The following is a 27,423-nucleotide window of genomic DNA, read 5'->3' on the forward strand; positions in this document are numbered from 1 at the left end:
TGAGCAGAAGTAAATTCTGAAAAAAAGTTTATTAGCTAGGTTGCTTTTTAATATTTTTCATTAAAAACATAATATAGCTAAAGCCCCAAAATTTCATGTACAGACAATAGGATATTAAGTACAATGATGTTCAAAAATGTGAATATAAGTATAGTTCATGTAGTATGTGACGGTGTATTGTAGATTGGTGTATTTCATACTTAATAGAACTCGTTCGATTATGACATATTAATTATGTCTTTTTGCCTGGTATATAATTCAATTTTAAATTTAACATTTTATATTTTTGAGACCGTGTTACGTGAAATCTAATTAAAATTGCAGCGAGGTATTTGTTAAACCACAAAGCATAATGTACGTTTGTATTTGGTCTTTTTTCCCCAAATGTTTATGCACTAGTATTACACAGATTTGTGTTAGAGGGAAATTGGATACCCCAACATCCATCTACGTCCTTAAGGTACATTGATACTCTGATAAGAGAGATAACTCTTAATGACATAAATGTCTATTATTCCTTTATAGATTTGCCAAGTTGAAGTGTATTTTTTGTCCAATTTTGCCCCGCAAGCTATGCTATAATTGTTTGTATTTTACTTATAAAATACTTTTCTTTTGGAAAATTGTCAAGGTTCAAGCAACATTTTATATGAGTGAGCAGAGGGTTCATGACCCTTAAAATACTCAATGTGCCAACAATTTGCAATAATCTGTTTCCTCTCTTTATATTGCTTAGGCAAACAATCATCTTATCACGCAAATTGACTTTCACTATACTGTGACTGTACAACTTTCCATAAACAAAAGAAATTAGCAAGCTTCATATACTACGACGCATATAAAATAATTCTATGTAATGTATACTTTCATTTACTATCATTCCGGACACAAAAGTAAACCGTGAGAAATTATATTTATCCATACAATAGGTCACTTTTGCAGTAGTTGGGATATCTTATCTAAAGCTTTACACATATTAGAGATTCGCAAGCACAAAATGCCCGTTGAGTTATCAATCAGCCTGAGTCAGGTGCACACATACACACGTATTTGTAAACAAAACAGCTAGGCTAGACATGAAGTTTTGTTCTCTGTATTCCAATTTGACTTTAAATTCTATAGTACATCTGATTACTAAGCTCCTTGTTTTATTGTCTAAATATACTGCAACAAAACTGTTTTGTTAAATGATCACCAGAATACTATCATGTTTTCTCATCATACTGCAGACGGTTTGTTAGAAGGGAATTTCTTTCTTAAAATTAGAATACATGCACAATGTATGAATACATATCGGAATCGGTATGATTATTAAGGTGAAAGATGCTTAAGAGGAAATTAAAATGACAGACTTAAGTTTAAGTTTAATGGGGAACTGTTTCCCTTTTCGCAGTGCTCATTTTCCTTGGCGGCTGTTTGTCAGTTGCACTTCCTGTCGTGGCCCACTAACTTAGAATCGTTGATAGAATCAACTCCCAAAAACTTTAGCTAGTTCAGCTAGCTGCTGCACGAACCATCACTGGTGTTCCTAACTTTGTTTCAAGAGATAATAAACTCTATTCAGAATGAAGATAGGAATCCTTTGTTATAAGTAGAAAAACGGCTTTGATTTGAATATATTTTATTGTTTATCACAAAAGGATCAGAGATAAGTTCTGACAACTTACATATTTATGTTCTCACCCTCAAAAGCCGCCTTGGTATTTTTAATATTGGAAACGCAATTTAAATATAATTCATACAAAACTAAGGAATAACAGTATACTGAGCATGATATATATCTAGCGAATATAATTGATTCTCCTAATTGTTCAAGAATGCGGACAAATTGAAGATGTGTACCATTTCTTTTTTGCTTGTAAAGATATTAGCGGTCAAGAAATGTTTAACAATACAGTCACTTGATAAAAGCCAACAACCACCTTTTATTTTAGTGACAACAATTATTATTATAATGACATCAACTACTATAATGAAAACGATGACGCCAATGAATACAGACGACGGACACATTTTGATCAGAAAAGCTCACTTAAGCCTTCGGCTAAGGTGTAAGTTATGGTGACCTACTTTTGAGTCAACATGATATGACAAGACGCCTTATCTGTCAAGATTTGATGAAGCCAGTTTTTATAATAAGAAACTTTGAAGCCACCTTAAGACCACGCCTTTTACCCCAGGTTGATACCTTGAAGAAAATTATCAACGTTTTAATAAAATATAACTTTTAGTTAACTTTGAAGCGACCTTAAGACCACGTCTTTTGCCTCAGGGTGATGCCTTGGACAATTTTTGATTTACAACATATCCTCATCCTTAATTGTTTGCAAGTGTGGTAATAATCTATTCAGTGATTCTTTGGAAGATTTTTTAGCACTTAGCACTTCTCGTTTTCTTTACAATAATTGATTATCTACTTTTTTAAGAATTGTAGCCTTATATTTAGTAAAAGGAAAACGGAGCCCTTGGAATTGGCTAAGGATACCCTGTGACAAATTTGACAATAATTGTCCAAGAGCTCGAGGTTCTCATGGATAGTAAAATACCCTAAACTGTTTTCACAAACCGCACAAATGGTCATAGCATTAGCTCTTTGAGTCTTTGACAGAGAAGATCTAATATGATTGATTGCATACTGTTTAACGTCCCTCTCGAAAAATTTTCACTCATATGGAGATGCGACAAGATCTTATAAAGACAAATTGATAATATTTCAAATGAACATACACTGAAACAAATATATTGCTACCAATGCTTACCAGTAATTGAGATGATTTAGAATTTTTTTTTTTTTTTACAAATTTCAAGGTTCTATCAAAGGGAAGACTTAATGATGATTTCTACTCAAGTTTTATTCTAGATTGATTATCAAAATTATTTGCAGGTAATAAAAAAAACCCAAACATTTTATTGCTGAATACATATTATAAATCCTCGATATAAATATTTAAATTCACAATTTGCTAAGTTAATATGCACCTGCATATTATATTCATATCTACAATTCTTGTAATCTAAAAGACTATTCCATTATCAACCACATTTGAATATGTATTGCAACTGATTTTTATCACGAATCAGCAAACTTTAGACAAAAAAATAAATGATACAAAGATATTTACAGAATTGTCTAAGGTCAATATTATACAAATTCTGAAGGCGATACTATGACTTTTTCAGCAAAAATATAATACATTAATATTATAAAGTTGAATGTGGACAGTCAAGGACCTTAAAGGTCACCAGACTATAATGTAACGGTCAGTATATTCAAAGAAAATAAGCGAATAAATAAACTTTTGTGGCCCAAAAGCAATAGGATAATCATGGATCATCAACAAATCTTAAATGGATCCATTTAATTGCTTGTAATTTCCCTCATTTTCATAATATTCATGCAAACAAAACAAAACAAGGGTTCTGCAGCACTGTTATTAAACACATTTTTTCCCTCTCTTAGTCTTTTAGGATTATCTATTGCACAAAGATTTGGCATTTTTCTCAATTTTTCATTTACAGTGCAGGGAAATAATTTTGTTACAGCATCAATGCTGATTTTGGTGCTTCCTATGCTTGCTGATTTTGATGCTTCCTTTGCTTGCTGATTTTGATGCTAGTTATCCTTATCCTGATCCTGGTTTGATCCTTATCCTGATGCTGGTTTGAAACTAGGTCAATGCTAGTAATGGTACCGGACGTAGGATTATCCTGCCGGAAGTGGATAATTCAGAAACAGCATCGCTATTTTAAGCCATTAAAACTAATATTTTTGGGGTAATTTTAATTTGTAATTTGTATTAAATGACTTTCCTTTATCTGTTTTCACTTTGGTCAATGCTAGTTCTATCCTTTGCTTGCTGATGCTGATCCAAGTAATGCTGTTTTTTTAAATGCTGATGCTGATGCTAGTTCTATCCTGATCCTACTTATGCTGATCCTGATGCTGGTTTATGTAACAAAATTAGTTCCTTGCACTGTATCTACTATTAAAAAGTTGAAATAACTATTAATCCCCTTCCCTACAGTCACGCATTTTAACGCAAATACCATTTCCTAATTGTAAGGCAAAATCACGGATACATTGTTTCTCCGCTATCATGCATTTTTCACGCACTGTAAGGACATTGGCAACGTTTCTGGTTTTCGTATAGGATTTTTTCAAGATTTTTTGAACAGGTTTAATGGTACCAAACATATTCAATTCAAGTCCTTTTTATCCATCAAGCCAGCCTTCCTTTATAGATTTTGCCAAATCAATGTTTTTACAATTTTCAATGCATTTCCTATGTAAAATGTTGATAAAATGGCCCTATATTATTTTCAACCATACGTTTTCTCCAAAACCCATGTATTTCATAAGGTTTATACATTAAATACATTGTTGAAACCTTATTTCCGATGACATGCATATACTTCGGCTGAAAATGAAAATATTGAAACAAAACACAGAAATACTAGCACTGTTTTTAATTTTGAGTTACTTCCCTTCACTTCTAATCAATATTCATTATGATCAAGAGACTGGTTGTTTGTTTCTATTCTATAATTCACTTTATTGGAAGCGAACTGTCATAAAACATTTTAAGAAGGATTTATAGTAACTTTTAATGGTGTCTCATTCACATAACCTATAGAATCGTTCTCAATTCGGTCTACCTGGCTATCACCACTTTCAGCAAAATTAATTCACATCTTTGCACTTCCCAGCATTCATGTTCCTATTCTAAATGACGGCCTGTTGACTGTCTGCCCCCTCAGCACAATGTAAACAAACCCACCTCTGCTTTTCTTTTATTACTGTAGAGTTGAATATATTCCATAAAAAACACACGTGCTTTTGTTTACTTCTCAGTCTGTAACCTATGCTTTATTGGTTTTCAGCGCCTAGAGAATTCCATACGGGAGATCACTCTCAATGACTTTTTTTCACAAGTGAGAAAACCTATGTATAAACCTTTTTTCTTCGGAAACCCTGCGTTGCCAATGACCTTAATTAAAAGTACATTTAATCTTCAATTTAAAGCACATTTCCTTCTATTTTATGCTTGCTAAAATCTCATAAAATAAGTTATTTTCTTATTTAAATTTAACATCATAATATACTCACCGTCAATGAAAACGCAACACTCAAATTTTAGGGTGAAAATTATATACGGGATATAACTATGTGCCAAACAAGTTAGGACATCTTTTACTTTGCCAAATCAGTTATTTAATGGTTGAATGGTTTTCATTCCATTACCGAAAGTTGATTTTTTTGCCCTCTAAACAGATAACATTTAAATGAAACACCCCCCCCCCTTCCGACCATTTCATCAAAACATGCTAATCCGCCATGTACAACATACATTTACGCAGTCCGATTTCTACCATGCATTAGGTTTATCAATGTCTTTATCTGAGCGAAATAAATATTCTTGGGCATTTTTAACTGCCTGTTGTTCAGATACTGCGGTCGAATTTTCTCTAACTTGACGTAGTGTAGTAACTCTTGGACTTCCGGTCATGAAGCTGTTATTTATGCTATTGAAAAACATGAGCCTGATGAGTCGTTAAATAGTGTACATTTGCAGTTCTTTTTTCCTTTATTTTGAGAATCTCCAGCATTAGCAATGAAAATCAGTCATTTTGAGGAAATCATGGAAATATAGGCATCACATCCGGTAAAGAAAGAAGGATTTTTTACCGGGATTTTAGTTCAATACTTATGATAAACAGCTACAAAACCTTGAAAACCCAAAATATTGTTAAAATTTTTACAAAAAATCTCAAATTTGATTTCTGTGAAGAAGGCTAAAAAGCAACTTCCGGTAGAGAAGGATATGGAAATAACGAACAGTATTCAATCTCAACGTCCATTAAACAAATATACAAAATAAGAGCAGAGCAAACACAAGAAATTCATTCAACCGTTAAATAACTTATTTGGCAAAGTAAAAGATGTCCTAACTTGTTTGGCACATAGTTATATCCCGTATATAATTTTTCACCCTAAAATTAGAGTGTTGCGTTTTCATTGACGGTGAGTATATTATTTACTCTGAACTTAAGAGAAACTTGTACCGCGCTTTAAGGTGCTTGCGGGGAAATGGTAACTTCACATTTCTATAATGTGAACTCTAAGTTTATGCTGCATAAAAGTTCAGTAAGTTGTAAAAAACTAAAACTATATGTAAAACAATGTACTGTATACAGGGTTATTTTCGCCCTTTCACATTTGCAACAACTTTGTCCCTTTTGAATTCGGCCAGAAAAAAAATTTTGTTTAAGATAGCCCACTTCCGACATGGGTGAAAGAGGTGAAAATTTCCCTGTATACAGTATTGAATATTATTTAGTTTCCTGCATAATTCTATTATTCAGTTGATTGATTGATTGACTGATCCTTTTAATAAAATTTTTAGAGTGATTAATTTATAACTATTTTAATAAAATAAGAAACGCGAATGAGTTTTCATTAGTTCCCTCAACAGGTGGCACGGTTCAATGTCATAAAAGCCATATATAATTCAGGTTCCTTAGGAAGGTACTTGATAGAAAGTACAATTATTTTAATTTGTACCAAATCAGTAAACGTTTCATTTTCTCAATCAATACTGAATGCCTGTAAACAGTTGTTGGTGAATCTTTAAGGGCATATTCTTTCCCAATAGAGACGAAGCCGCTGTCTTGTAAAACTGTTTTTTCATCACTTTTGAAGATAATACTCCTGAAATGATATTTCATATATCGCGTTACACGGGAGATAAAAATGTCAACAGGAACATATTTAGAACATCAAATATGTAGCAGAGGATAGAAAAAGCAGTGTATAATAACACCTATTTACAGGAGATCATTATTTCCATTGCATCCATTTATTCAAGAGTCAGTCTCCATTTGCAAGACTGCATATATATACACTCAATATCATGCACTTACCATTTTCTTAACAAAAAGCATTACTAAATTATCTTTTCAGATGGAATATTAATCAGTCCCATCACAAGAAAAGAAATATAACTGTGGAATACTATTCCAATTGTTATTCAAAAAAATCCGTAGAATAACTTGTTTGGTTTGGCTATAAAAGCACAATCCTTGAGTTCTGAAAGTTTAAAAAATGATATGTTTTCAAATGAACTGACAAAAGGCACACCTTCTTCATTTAAACATTCGAAGCATGCTTGCTTTCAGCCTTCAATACTGCTGCTTTAATTTCTTGCACATCTGTCATAATTGCTTTCACCATTTCATGCTGGCTTTCCATTTTGACCTTTTCTATAATAGTATTCTCATCTTCTTTCCTTAAGGTCAGTTTTTGAATATTATTAAGATCATCCAAATACTTCTTTCCAGTGGTGATTTCCAATCTTTTGCAGATATCTGACATCATTGACCAGGTGTCATCGAATTCTGTCTGAGATGTGGAAGCAGAACACACATGTGCAGTCAGACCGTTTCGGATTGACCTAATTCTCTCTATATCATCACCTACGGTCACATCTCCTACTGCGGGTTCTTCTCCCCATTTTCCTTTTGTTGGTTTAGCAATCTTTTTGCGAATGTTTCTGATCAATGTGTATGTTAAAGAGATATCAAAATTCTTATATCCCGAATGTTTAGCATCCTGCAAGAGATGCTCTTGTTCTGGGCGCAATCTTTTATAAACAGGTGATGCTTTGACTTTTTTCTCAATGTCGGAATGTGACACTTCCATCTCCAGTATATCTCTGTATGCCTGATTTAACACATCGTTCGTTGCCATTCCAAGTTTTGCAAATCTTGATCGGTCCCCTAGGTCTTGTCCAGAGGCCACTGGAGTTGTAGAAGCGCTTGCCTTCATCTGAAAATTTTTTTTCCTCATACAGGGAAAAGTTTTATATAACAAATGCACAAAGTGTTTTATCCAAGAAAAACATATGATATGACAACAAGCAATTTTCTAACGGCCTAGATAGTTTTATTTTTTAACCTAAAATAGACATGTGTTGGTCGTTTTAAACTGGACTTTTATTTCATGTACCTTAAAATACATTTGATATGTCATGTCTCTGTATATCTTGTATATTATGTTAATCTATATTTAAGAACTTTGAAGCGAAACATTGGTATATACTCATAATTTTTTTCGACATTATTTTAAAACTATGAATGTGATAATTTCCTCTCAAAGATCATATCTTTTAAAAGTTTTTTATGTTTTAAGAGAAATATCAGACTTATTTAAAAGACAACATTTCACACTACCTGTTTCCAGTATTTGGTGATTTCTGTCGTGTCAATAATGTGCTTTTTCTCCACAGGACAGAAAGGGCACAGAAGAGTCGGCTCCGTTAGCTCGGATTCCTTGATCACATGACTTCTTTCACTGTCACAAAAGCCGATTGGTCTGCATTTAAAGCCAATTTTGAATTTCAAATTTCTTTGAAATGTAGTGGACAGAGTATGCAATTCACTCTCAACCTTCTCCCTTATCTTCAAACATGTGGATATTTCTACTTCTCCCTCAATTACGTACACCTGCAACTGAATTTCTGATTGAGTCATTCCAAGCAGAATGCAGTGTATCTCAAACAGAAACACGGCTGCTGTCTGGTAAATGCATGGATTTTCTTTTTCCATTCTTATTTTCTTTGACAACACTGGAAACTGCATGCAACTTGCTACAAGACGCTGAAAAATACCAGCTGGAAGAACATCAAACATGTAGCAGAGGATGGAGGAGGCAGGGTATAATGAAAAGCATTTTGCAGGAAATGGTCTCTTGTTCATACAGGGTACATACCATTTGTTATCTTCCATTTTAGCCAGGAGTCCTAGTTTTTCCATATAGAGCATGATTTTTTCTTTGTGTTCAAGGTATCCATTGTTTGACATTCCCCATATAGCAGACAGCAAAGAGTCACTCAATTCTCCAGTTTCACTGAATTTCAACCATTCTGATGCAAGTTGATATATATCTTCCTCTGCGTGTTTTTCATCAGTTATTACATTTTTGAATGCATCTGCAAACCACTGAACATCAAGAATAATTATTTCACCCAGAATTCCTTGGTCAAAATGCAAAATTTCTCTGACGTCATGAAAAAACTGCAGCATGGTGTTAATATCTTCGACATTCTCCAATTTTATGTTCTGTGGTAATGTTTTGTTAAAGGCAAGCAGCTTTTCTTTATCGATTATTTTAAGCGTTTTCGTCTCCTGAAAGAATTTTTCAAACATTGCCCATGAGCATGGAAGCTTCTCACCCCAGTGATCAAGATTTTGAACAACATCAACAATTGATGTTTTGATTTTTTTAATGCATTCACTGTCATGGAACCCTACAGCAAACTTCCTTCTTGTACCAAGATGACCTTGTAGGGATCTGTCCTCTGTCTCCAAAGTTTTCCATATTTCAAAGAAAAACTCTTTTTCTTCCTTGCAAAAATATATAACTAAATTAAAAATATTTGATCACAAAACCACTATAAAATCATAAAACTGTTGCCTTTATATTTAAAGAGATGGACCTAATGGAATCAATGCTAATAATTTAACATGTGTGGCAAGTGGATTACCTTACATGCATAACCTCTCCAGTTAATTATCAAATCATTTCATGTTCAACATTTCGATGTTTTCTTTGCATTTTTAATTGCATTTTAACAAAAATTCCCGGTAAGATCTCAGACACCTGTTCTGTTTTTTCTTCAGCATGAGTAGCAATCAGTATAATAGGAGCTTTTTCACTGCTGTACTGGTGAATGGACTTGGCCCAGAATGTTAGATAATCTGATAAAAATATCAACATTCATGACTACTTATTAAATTAAAATTGTCTTCATTTATTTCTTATAATTGAATAGTTTGCCTTTAAGATTATAATTTTGCTTTTAACTTGCCTTATTCTGCACTAGATAACCAATATGCAATTTCATTTTACAGTAACATACCTCTGTGTGTCCATCCTTCATAGATGGAGCCTTTCGTACAACATACTTCTTCTCCAACCTCATCATCAAACTTCTCCATATTCAGCACCAGAATGAAGAAAGCACGTGGACTCAGAAAAATCTGGTGTGAGGCATAATATGAACACTGTCCTGCAAAGTCCGTCATGGTAATTTTTTTCTCGGGATCATCTGAAATATCTTTAGAAACTCGTAAAACTCCTGATATATCTGATTCCTTAGAGACATCTTGTCTGTTTTGAACTGTTTCCTCTTCTTTTTCCACAAAGGCAGAAGCTTCACTTCCTTTACGTGATTCGGATTCTGTTTTCAAGCCCTCGTGTTTAATTTCTTCATCACTGACCGATTCTTTATCGCTAGCTTTATCGGTTGTCACATTTTGATACCCTTTCTTTTCAATGTTCAGCTTTTTCGTATCACCAGATAATTCGGCTGGCTGTTCTAGAATAGTCTTTTGTTTACTTGATTCCTCAATTTTAACTTTAAAGCGTTGTTTTTGGTTTGATGAGTTTACTGCATTAAAGTCAAATAAATAAATTTTAAATGTAAAATCATTATTCTAATTCTTTTCCCCTTTGGAACATAAGTAGCTCGATGAATGCATGTTATTCCATAATGTACTGAACTAGTCAGTCCAATAGGTCTCAATGCTCATTCTCTCTCTCTCTCTCTCTCTCTCTCTCTCTCTCTGACATGTAACAACCCCAATATTATACATAATTTAACTATTGGGATAAATTAGCTTTAGTGGCATTGAGTGGCATTTACAAGGCCATTATTCAGATCAATGTATAATCTTTGTCAAGAATGAACATTCATTTTTTTTTACTTTGCAGGGGGGTATGTAGGGGTCCACAAATATGTACACACATTTTTTTTTTCATTTTTTGACGTGTCCCTTCTTGAAACTCGGCGTTATTAAATATTGTTCAATACTATTAAATTTGTTATGCCATAAATAATCTTCAAATCAATTTTGATCTCAATATTCAACTATTTCTATTTTCTAATATAATTTAGACAATTTTTTTCTGCAGTGTAAGTGTTGGTTTGCCGAATAATGTGTTCCAAAATTAAGCCACACTATTCTATATATTCTTTGTTACAAGTACGGAATAGTTAGCTAGTATTATCCTATAAAAATTACAACATGGACACAAACAGAAGACTGAAGAACAAGATATTGTCTCCCCCTCTTTCAAATAGAGTAACATCATAATGCTAAAAAGTCATTCTTTTATAGTTTTCTTGATTGTGACACATATTATTTTTATCTTATGAAAATCATACCCTTAATTGTATTTCCAGTTACATCAAATATGTCAGTCTGCACATCAATTCCTCTGGTTGACTTTGAGCTTTCTAGGATTTCTATCAGGTTGGTTCCCTTCAGTCTTTCTAGCAGGGTTGACTTCCCACTACCAGCACACCCAATGATCATTCCGGAGGCGTGGTACATGGTCGTCTCTCCTTTCTTCAGGTTATCCATAAAATTCCTCACAGACTCATCTCCTCTCATTATAACCTTTACTGGTATACCAACTATAATGAAAAAAAAACATCTCTGACAAGACTGTAGCTTTGTTACTATTATTAAAGTAAACAAGAACAAATCAAATTTAAATCCGCACTATCCGCAAGATTCATGTAATCTGGTACAGTTGTTCCTAAAAAGTAAAATGTAAAATAAATGTACAGATGCGTGTATATTTAAATAAACCAAGCATTCGTGAAATTTTACTTTAATTCATCTTCTGATTTTTCCATATACAAAATAAGATCATCAGAAATGCATATTTCTTTTGAAATCATTGTTAATAAAATCCCATGCAAGTCAGGTGAGCTTGTTTCATCCCTGCTTCGATTTTTAAAAAAAATCATTCAAGTGTAACGAGCGCACTTGAGTGTATATCGTTACAATAAGACAAGGTATCTGAAAGAAATGTGGCGGAATACGGCTATAGTTGGTATGAAACAAGTCGTACATAGATGTTGCGTTCTTAAGAATTCATGTCAGCTTTAACCTAGGGAAATACGTATTTCTGGCCTTGGAACACTAGAATCTTGCTAATTCCCTCAATGATATACTTTAAGTGTAAATTATTATCTCCCCTTGTAAAAGAATATGACTTTCCACCCAAAGAGCTTTGTGGGAAGTTTGGTTGCAATTAGTCATTTGGTTCTGTATGTAAGAGAAGATGAAAATGATAAAGATTAACAGACTAATGAAAAGATGGAAACTTAATAAAAAAGGTGACAACAAAATCATTTCTCAAAAAAATGGTTTTTCAAATCTTTAAATTAAATAAAATGTTTATAGAAACGTACGCTTGCTATATACTAATTCATGTATTGATAGGTCCATCATCGTTACATGTGTGAACATGTCCTCTCCAAGTCTTTCTATCAGTTGTTCTGTTTGATTTGGCAATAACCAACAGCAAACTTCCTTTTCGGTCTTTTTTCTTAGATAATTTGATGATCTGCAGTATTTTGCAATGTTTTCTTTTTCTGCCCAATCCAGAAATACATTCACAAACTTTCTATTTTCAGCATATCTAAGAAAGCAGTTGTCTCTAAAGAATTCATGAGAAAATTCAATATCTACACTATTCTGTTTCAGTATTGGTTTGTACTTCTTTAAATTTCGAATTTGAAGATTGAACGCCTCCTTAATTGTCCTAAATTTGAACACTTCAGCAGCAGCATTATACTTCTTTATCCACTCTTCATCTTCCAGATTTATCTTGTATGAAGGGCAAAGCAAAAGGCACATCAAAATTGCATCTCTATCTACAAATTAACAATACGTCCAAGCTTAACAAAACTCATCTTACAATGTAGGTAATGATTTTTGGCCAAAGAGAAAGCAAATATTTGCTTGGTTTTAAAATCTTTGACTATACAAGTGGTCCAACCCCCCCCCCCAACCCCCAGACTTGTATTTACACTAACGGAGGATGTTTCAGAATATACAGAATTTAGTTTCCGCAGCCATATAAACAAAATATTGTTTATAGAGCATGTACATATGGTCCAATGATCCCGTGAATTCTCAGCTAACATAAGAAACCGAGAGAGATTACATACGCTCCATTGCACATGTCACCTGTAAATTTGAAACATTGTAATTCATTGCGTAATTAACTTCTCATTCAGTCTAAACTATTAAATGTGTAATTTGAAAAAAATATTTCTGCATTCATTGCTTTAGCTATATAAAGATATGTTATTTTTCTACATATTTGATTACTGCAGACTAAACTGTTTTGAACACTATGAATTATATTATCTAGAGGAATGTAAATATATCTGTTTCTCATTTACCTCCATTTTAAAATACGGACCATCTGATCCTATTTAAAAACATAGGTAATCAGAGATTACAGAGCTCACCTCAACGAATGTTGTCTTTAAGTAAGGCAAATTAAGTCACACAATTAACCAACAAAAAGTGTACATCCAAAAATGCAAAATTTATGCAATTTTGATACTTTGGAATAGACCTAAATAAAAACTTAAAACTAGGTCTTATTCATGAAAATGTAATTAAAATCCAGCATCTGAAGCAAGATTAAGAGTTTTCATCCCTTAATGCATCATTTGTGCAACTTTGGTTTATATAAGCCTTATAGTTTCTTGGTGATAGACCTGCACCCATAACTTTTACGAGGTCTATTATCTGGAAAATGTCTGTCGAATTCAGCATCTGAAGCAAGTCCATTAGTGTGCATCCTAAGATGTATCATCCATGCAAGTTTGTTCAACATAGAGCTCAAAGTTACTTGGAAATGAAACCTGTATAAAAAACTAACATTTTCACTTATCCGGAAAATGTAGGTCAGATTCAGCTTCTGAAGCCAGCCTAGTAGAATGCACCCTTAGATGTACCATCCATGCAAGTTTGGTCATTATAGGGCTCAAAGTTACTTGGAAATGAATCCTGCACCATAAACTTTAACCTGTTTACTCATCCAGAAAATGTAGGTCAGATTCAGCATCCAAAGCAAGTCTGGTAGTATGCATCCTAAGATGTACCATCCAGGCAAGTTTAGTCATTATAGGGTTCATAGTACCTTGGAAATGAAACCTGCACCAAAAATTTTAACCTGTTCACTCAACCGGAAAATGTAGGTCAGATTCAGCATCCGAAGCAAGTCTTGTAATATGCATCCTAAGATGTACCATCCGTGCAAGTTTGGTCATTTTATGTCTCATAGTAACTTGGAAATGAAACCTGCACCAAAAACTTTTACCTGTTCACTCAACCGGAAAATGTAGGTCAGATTCAGTATCCGAGGCAAGACTGGTAGTATGCATCCTAAGATGTACCATCGATGCAAGTTTGGTCATTATATGTCTCATAGAAACTTGGAAATGAAATCTGCATCAAAAACTTTAACCTGTTCACTCAACCGGAAAATGTAGGTTAGATTCAGCATCCAAAGCAAGTCTGGTAGTATGCATCCTAAGTTGTACCATCCATATAAGTTTGGTCAACATAGGGCTTATAGTTACTCGGAAATTAGACCTACACCAAAAACTGCACCAAAAATGTTAACCTGCACCAAAAACATTAACCTGGTCATTCCTTTGCTGAAATTGCAGCATCTGAAACTTTGACTAGTGCAATGAAACACATTAGAGACATCTTCCATGCATGTCTAATCAATATAGGACATAGAAGTACTTAAAAAGAAAACTGCTCCAAAAAACTTAACCTTAACCCGGGACGTCGACACCGACGCCGAGGGTATCACATAAGCTCCCCCCAACTTCGTTGAGGTGAGCTAAAAAGTATCCTAATTGACGATAATAACGAAGATGATAATAATGATATCATAATTATATCAGAATATAATGACGGATAGCGGTAGGCAGGGATGACTTTATAACGGGAAAGATTATAACGGAGGTGCACTGTACATTTCTGCTCAAACTGAAGGTTGCAGGAAATGATCTATTACAAAATGGGTTAGGTTCGTCAAACTCATCTGACCTGAAAGGGATAGGTACTATGAAATTCTCCGTTTTCGTTCCACTTCACCGAAACGTGTTATATATAATAGTTCTTGACTCAGTTGACCAAATTAAAATGTAATTTAGAAATGCTCAACATGAGGTCCATGGGCCAAAGTGCTCATGCGGGTTACTATGGCCCTGTCGGTCTATTTAAGATTTCCCCCTTCTTAAAATGTGATGTCCTTTTGCTGCTCCCCACACACCACCCTCTGGGTAATGATATTAACAATTTGGAATTTACACTACCTCAGGAATACAGCCTCATAATTTCCCCTTTTTTCTGGACACGTGGTTCTGGAGAAGAAGATTTTTAAAGATTTTTCCACATATTTCAATGTAAAACTTCTATTCTATGTTCTGGTCACAGTATATCCCCATGGGCCATGATTTAAAATAAACATTACTCAAAAAAACTTTAACATACGAGGTTTGTGCCAAAAAGTCGTAGACAATGTTAAAAACTTTGTTAAAATACAACAGATACCAACCATATTTTGCTTCGACATAATATATTCAATGTTCTTAAAAAGTGTGAATAATTAAATATATATATTTCATCTTAATAATATTTGGAAGATTTATAAGAAGGCCGATATGTTCTGTCGCATACCTTATGCATATAATAATAATTCCATTTGCTTCTATTTCTTTGGTACTGTGTCAAAAGTTGAACTCAAATTTTAATCAGTGAAAACAGAGTCAAAATCTTAATAGCATGTCAAATTGTCATAAAAGTAGCATTAAAACAAACGATTTGTGTCATGATTTTCAAAGTATTGTTGGAATTGAGTTTGATGAAAATGACGTTGTCAAACGCGTACTAGTAATCGGCGCAGGGGATGTAATAAATTGTTTTGGATATGGCTTATAAACACCAGACATGGGAAAAGAAGAGTACAGAATTGACATTACACATTAGATTCTTAAAAAGAGAAGTTGTTTTTAAATGCTATGAAAAACAATGATTGTTCATCCTCTATACCGAAAATAGTTACCGCATGTACGAAGTACGAAGTAGAGGACTGTTTGCTAAACGCAGACAGTGGGGAACATTCTGGCCAATGAACGACATCAAACAATGTGTTGTTGTTTTTTTTTTTTTTTTTTTTTTTTTTTTTTGCTGTCTACAATTTCATGTGATCTTTCGACTAAATTACGACTAAAATTTTAATCTGCTACAAAATCAACAACATCAACAAAAAAACCGGACAGTAGTGAATATAAATAAGACACTTAGTCAACAGTGGTTTTTTACTTTAAATTTTTTTGGATGTTAACAGACGCATGTGAAGCAGCAAAAGAGATCATGGCGTTATAAAAGACGTAAATTAATTACGTTTGGCTTGCTTTCGTGCGCCGGTGTACACTTACATCCTTTCTTTATTTCTTCATATTTTTTTATTAAATTTGATATCATCATACAACTTGATATTCATGATCAAAAAATGTTACTTTATGCTAATGACATGAAAAAAAATTTAATTTAACAAAGAGAAACTGAACTGCTTTTTCTGGGAAAGTCCTCGTAACTTTAAGCTTAACAGCTTGCCCTGTGACTCTTGAAAAGACTTTTCTATATAATTCGATGTAAAAATTTGATTCCCTATTGTAGGCAATTCAACTACCGCTAGGAGTTGACGTTATGAACGATAAACCATTGCTGAAATTTGTTTATAACAGTTCTGAGGAACCTTACTGTTTTATGCAAATCAGTTTTAAAGAGTTTCCCAAGTGTTTTTTTGCTGTCAGTAAAATCCAATGCTTATAAAATTTAGCACTAATTTACCCTATAGTTGCGGACACCATTTAATTACAAACATGTATAAGTAATTTTTTTACTTGATTTTAAAAGTGAAATCTACCCCCACCCCTTTTTAATTCTAACCTGGTTAAATTTTTATACTCGGTCGACGTCGTTCTTCTTCGTGCTTAGTAACACATATAAGATAATTATTGTTGCATTTACTCGAAGATATATTCATGTATATTTATATAGGAAGCGCAAAAGTGCACACACAAAAAAAAAACACAACTTTTAATTTTCTTCTTCAGGACAATCGACAAAGAGAGTTGGAAATCTTGAATATAGTATGTTCTCCATTCATTTGACCATGTTATTTCGGGTAGAGTGAAGACATTCTCTTTGTTTTGGACAAAACCTTTGTGTACAAAACAATGCAAGGGACCCTTTTGTGTAAATAACAATACGAAGGCTAAAGCGGCCTATTTGTCATTCCTACAAATGATAACCCGTAAATTGGCACTGAGTTGGTCATTTTGCACACTTGAGTTACCTGCAGCTGTCCTTAAAACAGAATTTTGTTCCCATCGATTATAAATAATAAAACTTTTTAATGATTTGATTTAAGTTATGCACAAATTATCATCTTTTTGAATAATTTCATGTACCTATAAATGAATATATGAAATGTTTATTACTATATATATATATACGTGCAACTTGAAAAATTAGTTGAAAAACCTACCTATTGTGGTCCCAACCTACTGTATCCTTGCGGACTATGATTTTATTTGATTTGAACAATTCAGAATTTAAACTACGTCATAACTTTTAGCTTTTTGGACATACGGTTCTTGAGAAGATTTTTTGTTATGACCCCGCCTTGTTTTGCTCTTTTCTTTATTTTCTCATTAGATGGATATTAAGCCCTACATTTTAACAATTTGATTTTCCATGCACCCAAGAATGCTTTGCACAAATTTATCTTAATATTGGTTCTTGAGATGAAATTGGACATGTTAAAAGTTTACAGACCAACGGTCAGAAGGAGGAAAGAAGGAAGACTAACAAGAGTTGATCAGAAAAGCTCACTTAAAGTTTGAGTGCAAGGGAACTGAAATGATCGAAAGATTTTTTTCTAAATTTTGTCTTGTTCTTATTCAAATAAAACAAACCTTTTTTCTTGTGAATTTCACTGAACAATTTTTGAACATCGCAAACATCATGTTTTTTATGATCATCAGAGGTGCTGATGCACATCTGACACAAAGTAACCTCACACGGGACACAGAACTGAGATAATGGACAGCTTGGATGATTCTTGCACTTAAAATCCTCCAGAGGGAGACCTTTCAACAAGAAAAAAAAATATTCACAAGATACATAAAGATATAAACATACCTAATTAACAAAATATGTTGTTACTTACCGGTCAGAGAGTCTCTATCTACCACTCTGTATATGTTGACTGTGTTGTTGTCGTCTGACCCTACCCAAAGTAGTTGTTTGTCATCATCATAACTCAGGCCGCATGGTCTGTCTATGCCGTGTTCTGATGTCTGTATCTGTGACAGGGTGTTACCGTTCCTGTCTACAATTTGTATCGTGTGGGTTCTATAATCACACACCAGGATGTGTGACAGCGCGTCAGTACAGATTCCACGTGGAAATAGTCGTGATCCTGATAAAGGTCATCTGTAGGAAAAGCGGTGTCTACCTCCACGCTCTATAACAACTACAGCATGGAGAAAGTCCGACACAATAACATCTCCATTGTTGTTCTCTGTAATGTAGCTAGGTATATTATATAATCTATGACCTTTGTTGTCGAGCTGTATGGTCTGGATGTTTTCGCCTTCGGAGTTATACCGGACAACCTTGCCTGTATATTGCGTTGTATCAGTATGGCACATCCCGACCAGCAGGTCTCAACTTGAGGGGGAGCTGTAGACACACATTGGTCTCCATGGTGCCATGAACTTTATCAATGTTGTCTTTACTATGTTATCTTTAGACAGTTTGTTGATATTATGGTCTCTGTCTATATAAATTAAATCATCGTCACCATTCACTGTATGAATTCCATCACTATATTGTTTTATATCTGTCAGACGATGCAATTCATCACCCGATGTGTTTGTCAAGATAAGATTGTTAACCCAATCACTGACCCAGGCTCGGTCTGTTGCGACAAGGGAAATGTGACTACCCTGACTGACACCTCTCACTCTGACAGATTTCTGTAACACTAATTTGTACATCATTTACAGCAGACAATCATTTACTTCTTACTCGTCTTTTTCCTGGGGTTTCTTTTCATAAGAGAATCACGTGCTGATTTTATCAAGCCAGTCAGATTTCCTCTGCAAATCACAATAATGTGCATTAAATATATATCTCTATAATAATATCGTGTACAAATATTAGTAGTTTGTTTTTAAGAACGTAATGTATAGCTATAGAACAGAAATAAGACAAAAATAAACATAAATACCTCTACATTGGGTGATGAAAATCTTTTCACTGTCACTATGAATAGCATGTTTCAAGCGTTAATATCGATTACATCTGTTTAAAAAAACAAGTACTTTTAAAATAAAAAAATTATATTATTTAAAATACAAAATATTGGAAGACTATTATAGTTATTATTGATCATTCTACTATAGCATTTCCAAATCAGTGTGTCAATTTGTTAAATACGTGTTATAAAGGATCACTTAGTAACTCTTCAGACCTTATATTGTTTCCACATTAAAAGCATGAGGGGGAAATGAAAAATTAAAAAAGAAAAATAAATACACTCGCGTGCATGTGCGCTTTATGGAACATGTGGAATGATTCATGGGTTTAGGTCCTTGTGCACATCTATAAATTTCGTATTTTAATTTCAGTTTTTCATTTAAAAATTTTGTTTTTCTCCATTTTATAATTTCGTTTTTTTTTTTTAAATTTAATAGTTTCGATTTTCATCATTCAAGAATTTCGTTTTTCTCTCTTTTATAATTTCTTTTTTCTTTCTTTCTTTCTTTTTTTTTTTTTTTTTTTTTTTTTTTTTTTTTTTGTTTTGTTTTTTTTTTGTTTGGACTATTGGGCTTCCGTACACATTTGAGCTGCGCTAAAAGTAAAATTTTGTGAAATTGTGCTACATTCTATGGATAGGAATGATCTACATTGTTTTCTGACAGTTATATAAAGTAAAAAAGAAATGTATACCACACTGATTTCTTGTATCTGGATTAAATGGTATCTATATTACCACATGATCACTACATGTTTTACAGAACAAGTTCGTAAACCATGTACATGTAGCTGTATACTATACCAAGATATAAGCACAACAGTGCTGAAATAAATTTCAAGATATATTGTACTAAATATCGCTGTCGTTCTTTTTTTTTATACAAGAATCAACTTGATCTGATTATATACTTCCTATTCAAGATATTCAATCGCAAACAAATAAAAACACGGCTTGGGTAATTACCTCATTATTAAATACAAACTCTTTTGTACATGTAGCTCCCAAAATAATGATTTTTTTCTTTCTACAGTAAGTATGCCTTCATCTTTCATCCAAAAGTATTGATTATTTTACATCTGTACCACTCGAGTGACTCGGTCTTCTCCGTCATGTCAAGAATGCGGGTGCGAGGACTTTCAGGAAAGCACTGCTTTCGGGAGAGCCTTGATCTGAAAAGAGAAACCCCAACAAAAAAGAGGAAACCTCATGAAAATGAAAGAATTTGGATAAAAAATGTTTATATATAATAGTCGTTATTACCCCATCGTCGCAAACCACGGCCAAAATGTACGCTACTCTCCCATTCTGGCCGTGGTTGAACGAGGAGAGAATTCTTCGTAGCTCATTAAAATATTGACCAATGCGAGTAAAGCATAGTCGGATGATGAACTTTATCGCGACCTTTCAATATCCAATCGCAGTATAGGAAATATTTCTTGTACACTGTTAACGTCAGTTGTTGATTTCGATTGCGATGGAAACAAAACTTGCCACTGACTGAATATGACGTCACAATAGAGAGGCGTGAATATTCAAGATTACGACACTTTTTGTGATCAAGCAGCCACAGATAGGATAGAGCTATATATGCGGACTCCGGACCGTGGCTTGAGACGATGTTATTACCCGAGAATCAGCCGAAGTTGTTTGCCATTACTTGTTGTAGTGGTATACCACGCCCAATCTAAAATCGCGATCAAGTTTTGTTATTAAGAAATGAAACATTTAACTTTTTGGGATATTCAGATATTATATGATGCGTATTTAACAAAAAAAATTGTAAATACGTTTTATGAAACTGAAAGTGAAATATCCCTCTGCTCCAAATTTCATCATTTTTTTTATTCCAAACACGGTGTTTCAATGATAAACAACAATAGCATTAGATTTAAATTGAAAATACGATTAAGTTTGAAGTATGACGCGTTGCTTTAACTTTTTCAGGAATGTCTCATCATGATGTGAGGAAAAATTTGATATGGTTAATAGAATAATCAATAATTTTTATCTCACAATAAAATTGAAAATATGAGGTATATATAATATATATATTAAAATCTTTTTTCTATTATACCTATCTACTTTTTATTAGAAAACATAATAAAGCGTTGCTTTTAAAATCAGATTATCATATTGTTTTCTGTGCTTGTAGAATAATCTGCATCCATCAACAAGAGTTATCTTTTACATAATCGCCCTTGAAAATATTCTTAAGTGAAACGAAATATTAGTAAAATGAAAATAAACAATGCTGCCTATTACATTTCTGTAACAATTAAAAGGAATATACTTTAAGAGATGGAAATATCTCAATTTAAACATTTTAAAGGATCTGTGTTTTAATGTTTAAGGTAAACTATTGTGAATAATGAATGACAACATTGGCAATGGAAACTAAAAATAAACATCTATGCAAAAAATTAGTCTCGATAGAGTTGACTATAAAATGGTTCCTTGTGCGTAAACTCTGTATATTCTGACGCATTCTCATGACAGGATGGTATCTCTCTTATCAGAGAGATATTACACCTGATGGTTTGTTTTTATTTCAAATTTTCTATTGTCAATTTCTCTAAAATATTATATACAGTGGACCTTCAGATATCCGGACGCCAGATATCCGGATGCCTCCGTATCCGGACGATTTTTCATCGGAACGAAATTTTCAAATGTTATTTTGTCTTGTTTAACTGGTGATTCAGATATCCGGATGCTTCACATATCCGGACAGATTGACTGGGAACCAAAGCGTCCGGATAAATGAGGGTTCAGTGTACAAAAGGCACCTGAGTATCATGTAACACCTTTCCAACGATGAATTTGGTTAATGTTTTAAGATGCACCATTACTAATCGCAACTGTAACTAAACATGCTGACTTTAATTGATCATACGTATCACCCTGAGACAGATACGAGAAACATAGGAAAAATGCAATTCCACTAAATGACCCAGGAGCCATGGAATTGGCATTTCTGAAAGAATCCCTCATCCTTCCTCATCATAACTACGTACATAGTTTAATGGTTTAATACCCAGGAGCAGAGAATATTTTTTAAAGAATCAATGTATTTTCATTATATAATTAATAGAACCCCATCCTAACACCAAAACCCCTTACCGAGGCGCCATGAAATTCACAAATTTGGTTGAGACACTCTTGCTCATTATAACTATAATATACTAAGTTAGTTTTTTTTAAATACCAAGGAGCCAAGGAATTTTTGAATAATCAATGCATTTTCACTGTATAATCAATAGTGACCTGACCAAACACCAGAACCAAACATCATAATTTTTAAAGATACCCTCTTCTTAATTATAACTATGTACTTAGTTAGTTTTTTTAATACCCAGGAGCACAGGAGAAGATTTTCAAAGAATTAAAACAATTAAGGCCAAACATGTGCGATAATATTTTAATATAAACCATTATTGAGTAAATATACAAAAATTAAAACAATGCATACTATTTAATAAATAGTATGCAATGAGTTTACTCAGGTGACGTACGTGTAATAAAAACAATCTATTCTGACTTCGATTTTCAATACGAATATTTTTGTTATACAATAAGCATACTAGTACTATCTTGAACCATTCATTTTGATAATAAAGTGCCGCGCCACAGCATGATACGCCCGTCAAAAAAATTACAATTTTCTTGAACAGTTTAGGTGCAAGAAAATCACCTCAACCTTGATTCTAAGATTTCGATGATTTTTCCATTCCTTAAAATATTTATCCATCCCCTGTGATGTAGGCATCAATTATAATAAATTATTACATCACTGATAGATTTCTGTGCTGGTTGTGTTAGACCTTGTCAAATGCCCATCATCAAATTAGTCTTAACAACTTAATCTATACCAAATTAATTTTGAAAGGAAAAGGCTGGCCATCAAATGACATGTTATAAACTGACCAGCAGTTCTTCTGTCTAATCCCCAAAGGGTGCTTAATCAGAGCGACTGAGACAGCTAGCCTTCCTACACTGAACTCATTAATTAATCTTTAACTGGATGCTTGTCTACTCATTACTACCAAGAGATGAATGGGTCTGCACTATCTACTATAATTTTTTTTAAAAAACATATACTCAAAGATTTTTTGGGGGGATTAGATTTAATTTCCGACAGGTTTTAATATGTAATTCATATGGACATGCTGATTCCACCCCACCCCATAAAATTAGTTTTTAAATTAATAATATGCATAATATCAGATTAGTCTATCATGCAATATCAAATTAGTTAATTTAATTACTTTTCATCAAATTCATTTTAAAACTTAAGCTAGTCAACAAGAGCTATAGTCTATTTTTAATCAAACAGGCTTACCCATTTGCCCAATACTCAAGGGATATAGATAACACCAATGCTCTGTCAGTTAGCTCCTTGCACTCAAAACCCATTAATTTCTCTCTAATTTGACATGCAATTTTCTGTTATCAAAATTCTTCTTGACCAGTGCTTGATAATTACACTCATGGGAGAGGTAGGATTTCTCTAACATACATTATATTTGTTATAGACTGCTGTCAAGTATATGCTTTAAAAAAAAATATGTATTTTCTTGATTTAACAATTTTTTAATAAGGACAGTGCAATACTCTTACATTATTTGGGATGTGTAAATGAATAGTAAAAAGACACATTTTTTTTTAATTTCACTTAAATTAAAGGTCACAGTGACCTTGAAATAGGTCGCGACACACCTTCTACCTAAGATGCATAACCTGGCTAAGTTTGATGATTGTATGTCTTATGGTTTTCCTGTTATGGGCCGGAAAGGATTTTTCCATATTTGGCTATAACTTCTTAATTAAAGGTCAGAGTGACCTACTTTTTGTGCGCGACACACCTTCTACCCAAGATGCATCAGATGACAAAGTTTGATAATCCTAGGCCTAATAGTATTAAAGTTATGAGCCGGAAACGAAAAAGCTAACAGACAGACAGACGGACGGACATGAAGCCTATAACATAATACGTCCCGTCTTAAGACGGGCGTATAAAAACGCCATTGTCCACGAACTTTTTGGACAACCCTTGTCTTTTACATTTTTCGAAAAAAGCACCGTAAAGTTTTATCATAATAAATGATTATATACATTTTCACTACATAATCAATAGAGCCCCGCCCTAACACCAGAACCCCCAACCCAGGGGCCATGAAATTCACAATTATGATAGAGAGCTCAATGCTAATTACAACCATGCCAGTTTGAACTCTTCATGCCTAGGAGTAAAGAAAAAGATTTTTAAAGCTTGCATTAATTTTAGTAGTTTTGGCGCCACCCCTCGGGCCCCTCAGGGGTGGGGGATGGCAGGCACCACGAAATTCACAATATTTGTTCCCCTTTTTTCATAGATGCTATATGCCAAAATTGGTTGAAATTGGTTGAGCAGTATCAAACAAGAAGCTGAAAATGTTCAAATCTTAGCGCACGACGCGCAACAAGACAAAAACAGATAGCAATAGGTCACCTGAGTGACTCCGGTGACCAAACCTTTCAAGCTCGTTCGATATGCTTTTTTTTGTCCATTCGATATATCTATGGGTCGACCCCAAGATAAGGTTATATTTGCGTAATATATCCACACAAGGATAATAGGATAATTAATCACTGGAATTCTTCATTTAAAAGACAACTTAAACAAGGGCGTTTAAAACGTATTTATTAGTAACTGAACTTGTATTGCATTAAAGATAATACAGAAAAAAAACATAAATGAACAACAATCCTGAATACAAAATTAATAAAGTACAAAAATTAATTAAAAAACAGCTAAATGGTTAACATTTCTTAACTCAGTATGGACTCACTGTTTTCTTCGCTTATTGATATCACGAGTATGTCACTAGAAAAAAATCTTTTTAATGCTTATTACTGTATTATTACTACATGTATATACTGTAAATCACTAATTCTTCGCGATAACTTTATTTTCGCGTAATTACGCGAGGCAGTGAGCTCGCGAAAATGTCATTCTCGCGTATAATACCGGTAGTATTCCTTGAGATTTTATAGAGAAGTAACAACAATTCGTGAAAATAACGTCTCGTTAATAAAGAGCATATGACAATCTCGTGAAAATAAGGTGTCGCGAAAATTTAGTGATCTACATTACTTTCTCCAACTACATATAATGCATTATGTTAATAAACAAAGCTCTTATTTCTAACTCTGATGCTTGATATTAAATCATGTTGATAAAATGCTTCGGATGTACATAGTATTTCCCTGTCATCTGCCATATGCCCATATCCCACATGCATGTTGTGTGTCTGAATAGACCTACTGGTTAATACCCTATTATCCAGTTTAAAAAGCAACGGAAAAAGTAAAATGGCAATTTGAAAGTAAAGGTCGGAATTCACACTGAAAAAACGGATTTTACTTGTGTTGGATTTGACAATTTTCAATGTACTTCTTTAAATTCCTGATACATATATACATATAGCAAGTCTACAAAGAGTTAATTAATTAAAAATAATTATTATTTATACAAAAATTACTGTCCAAAATCTACTGTTCGTTGAGGGAAAATAACATTTCTTGGTGTAACTTAAAGGGATGTACTGTATTCTGATAAAATCGGCCTGCTTCGCTCTACGGTCAATCTGTACAATTCATTTAAATATTACAAAGTCTTACTCATTCTTTATTTTCTAGTTAGAACTCGTGGACATCAAAAAATAAAATTTTTGCCATATGTCCTCTTTCTCTGCTTTTAAATGCATATACTTATATATATATATATATATATATATATATATATATATATATATATATATATATATATATATATATATATATATACTAGTAAATAATCAGATATACATATCAATGTTTTCTTCAATCTGCTACAGTGCTAAGGAAACCTTGTTAAAACGTGGAAAATAGAATCTTAGATGGATACAAACAATTACATGTACATGAAGCAACATATTTGTTCTTTCCTTATCAAAAAACTTAACAATTGTTAAAAATGCATCGTGTTCATTTGTGAATGTTTAAGGCTAAATATATGTACTAAACTGACGAGCTAAAAACAGTTTAGAAATACAAGGGAATGCGTTGATACATGTAAATATACACGAATACTAGCATGTATACGGAAATTAGATATATGAGCAAACGATATGCATGTATAAAGCTAAAAAAAATAAACTTAAACAAAAATCAGGTCAAACATGCATCATGTAAATAAACACAGGATTCTGGAGTTCTTATCGTCACAAAAAAGGGAAAAAAAATTCCCACCCTCAACTAAAAAAAGTGTTTTTTTTTTTAAGTTGAGGATGGGATTTTTTTTTTTTTTTGACGATAAAAACTTCTGTGATATAAATAACCAGACAACATATATAAAGAATATACTACTACTACTTAACTATCAAAACAATATTTTTGCAGAGGATACAATTAATAATTAGAAACTTTTCATTCCAACTCTTACTCAAACCTAGCAGCAATTCAACACTGTAAAACAGTTTTGGTAGTGCCGACTTTTATACCAATAATTTTACATTGTATATGGCTTGGGATCAAAAATAAAAACTTATGATTATGTACTTAGTAATGGCACAGCGACTTAAATCTACTTAATCTACTGTTACATAAAGGTTATACTAGTATTGTGGTATAATTAACTCCCTTGGGAAACCTCTGGGGTAAAAAAAATTTAGAGGGACATGGGAAATAGCTCTGGAGATACATTCTCTTAGTAAAGCTTTAGAAAATAAACATATTTACACTTGCGTTCTCAGAGTTAAAATACTACGAAATATTATACAGAATATATGTTTTGTGAAAGAATATGTTAATTTAAAATCAGACTCTTGAATGTTATTATCATATTCATCTGTATTAAAGCATTTTACTATTAGATTAATATACAACAATGCCCTACTTTTTCTGGATAAAACAGGTTAAAATTGTTAAGTTAGCATATATTCCCCTTTCTCAGAATTTTTACTCTTACATGTACAGATTCCTCTTTCAAATTACTTTAAGAACCACACAAATTTTGAACATGTTGAAGATATCCAACTAGGAAATAAAGTTACTTATTATAAATCATTATAAATATTCTAAAGAACGCTTTATCTGATTGGTTCTAAGTTATCACGTGATCGGGCCGTAAAACTGCATATTTCCCGGCCACCTGCACGCTTTTCATCATATTCCACCTCTTC

The 27,423-nt window shown here is 33.1% G+C and overlaps 1 protein-coding gene across 1 annotated transcript; it reads right to left on the minus strand.

Annotated features, from left to right (window-relative positions):
- Positions 1-7,147: 7,147 nt before the first annotated feature.
- Positions 7,148-18,959, minus strand: LOC134280802 (uncharacterized). Its single transcript, XM_062763256.1, is given in 8 exon segments — positions 7,148-7,825; positions 8,230-9,402; positions 9,632-9,756; positions 9,918-10,448; positions 11,226-11,477; positions 12,264-12,728; positions 17,874-18,047; positions 18,128-18,959. Coding segments are annotated over 8 exon segments (4,230 nt in total).
- Between the last annotated feature and the right edge of the window lie 8,464 nt (positions 18,960-27,423).

Source organism: Saccostrea cucullata, unplaced genomic scaffold (genome assembly GCF_032062105.1).
Source record: "Saccostrea cucullata isolate Sc308-1 unplaced genomic scaffold, CSIRO_AGI_Scuc_v1 ctg6310, whole genome shotgun sequence".
Classification (NCBI taxonomy): domain Eukaryota; kingdom Metazoa; phylum Mollusca; class Bivalvia; order Ostreida; family Ostreidae; genus Saccostrea; species Saccostrea cuccullata.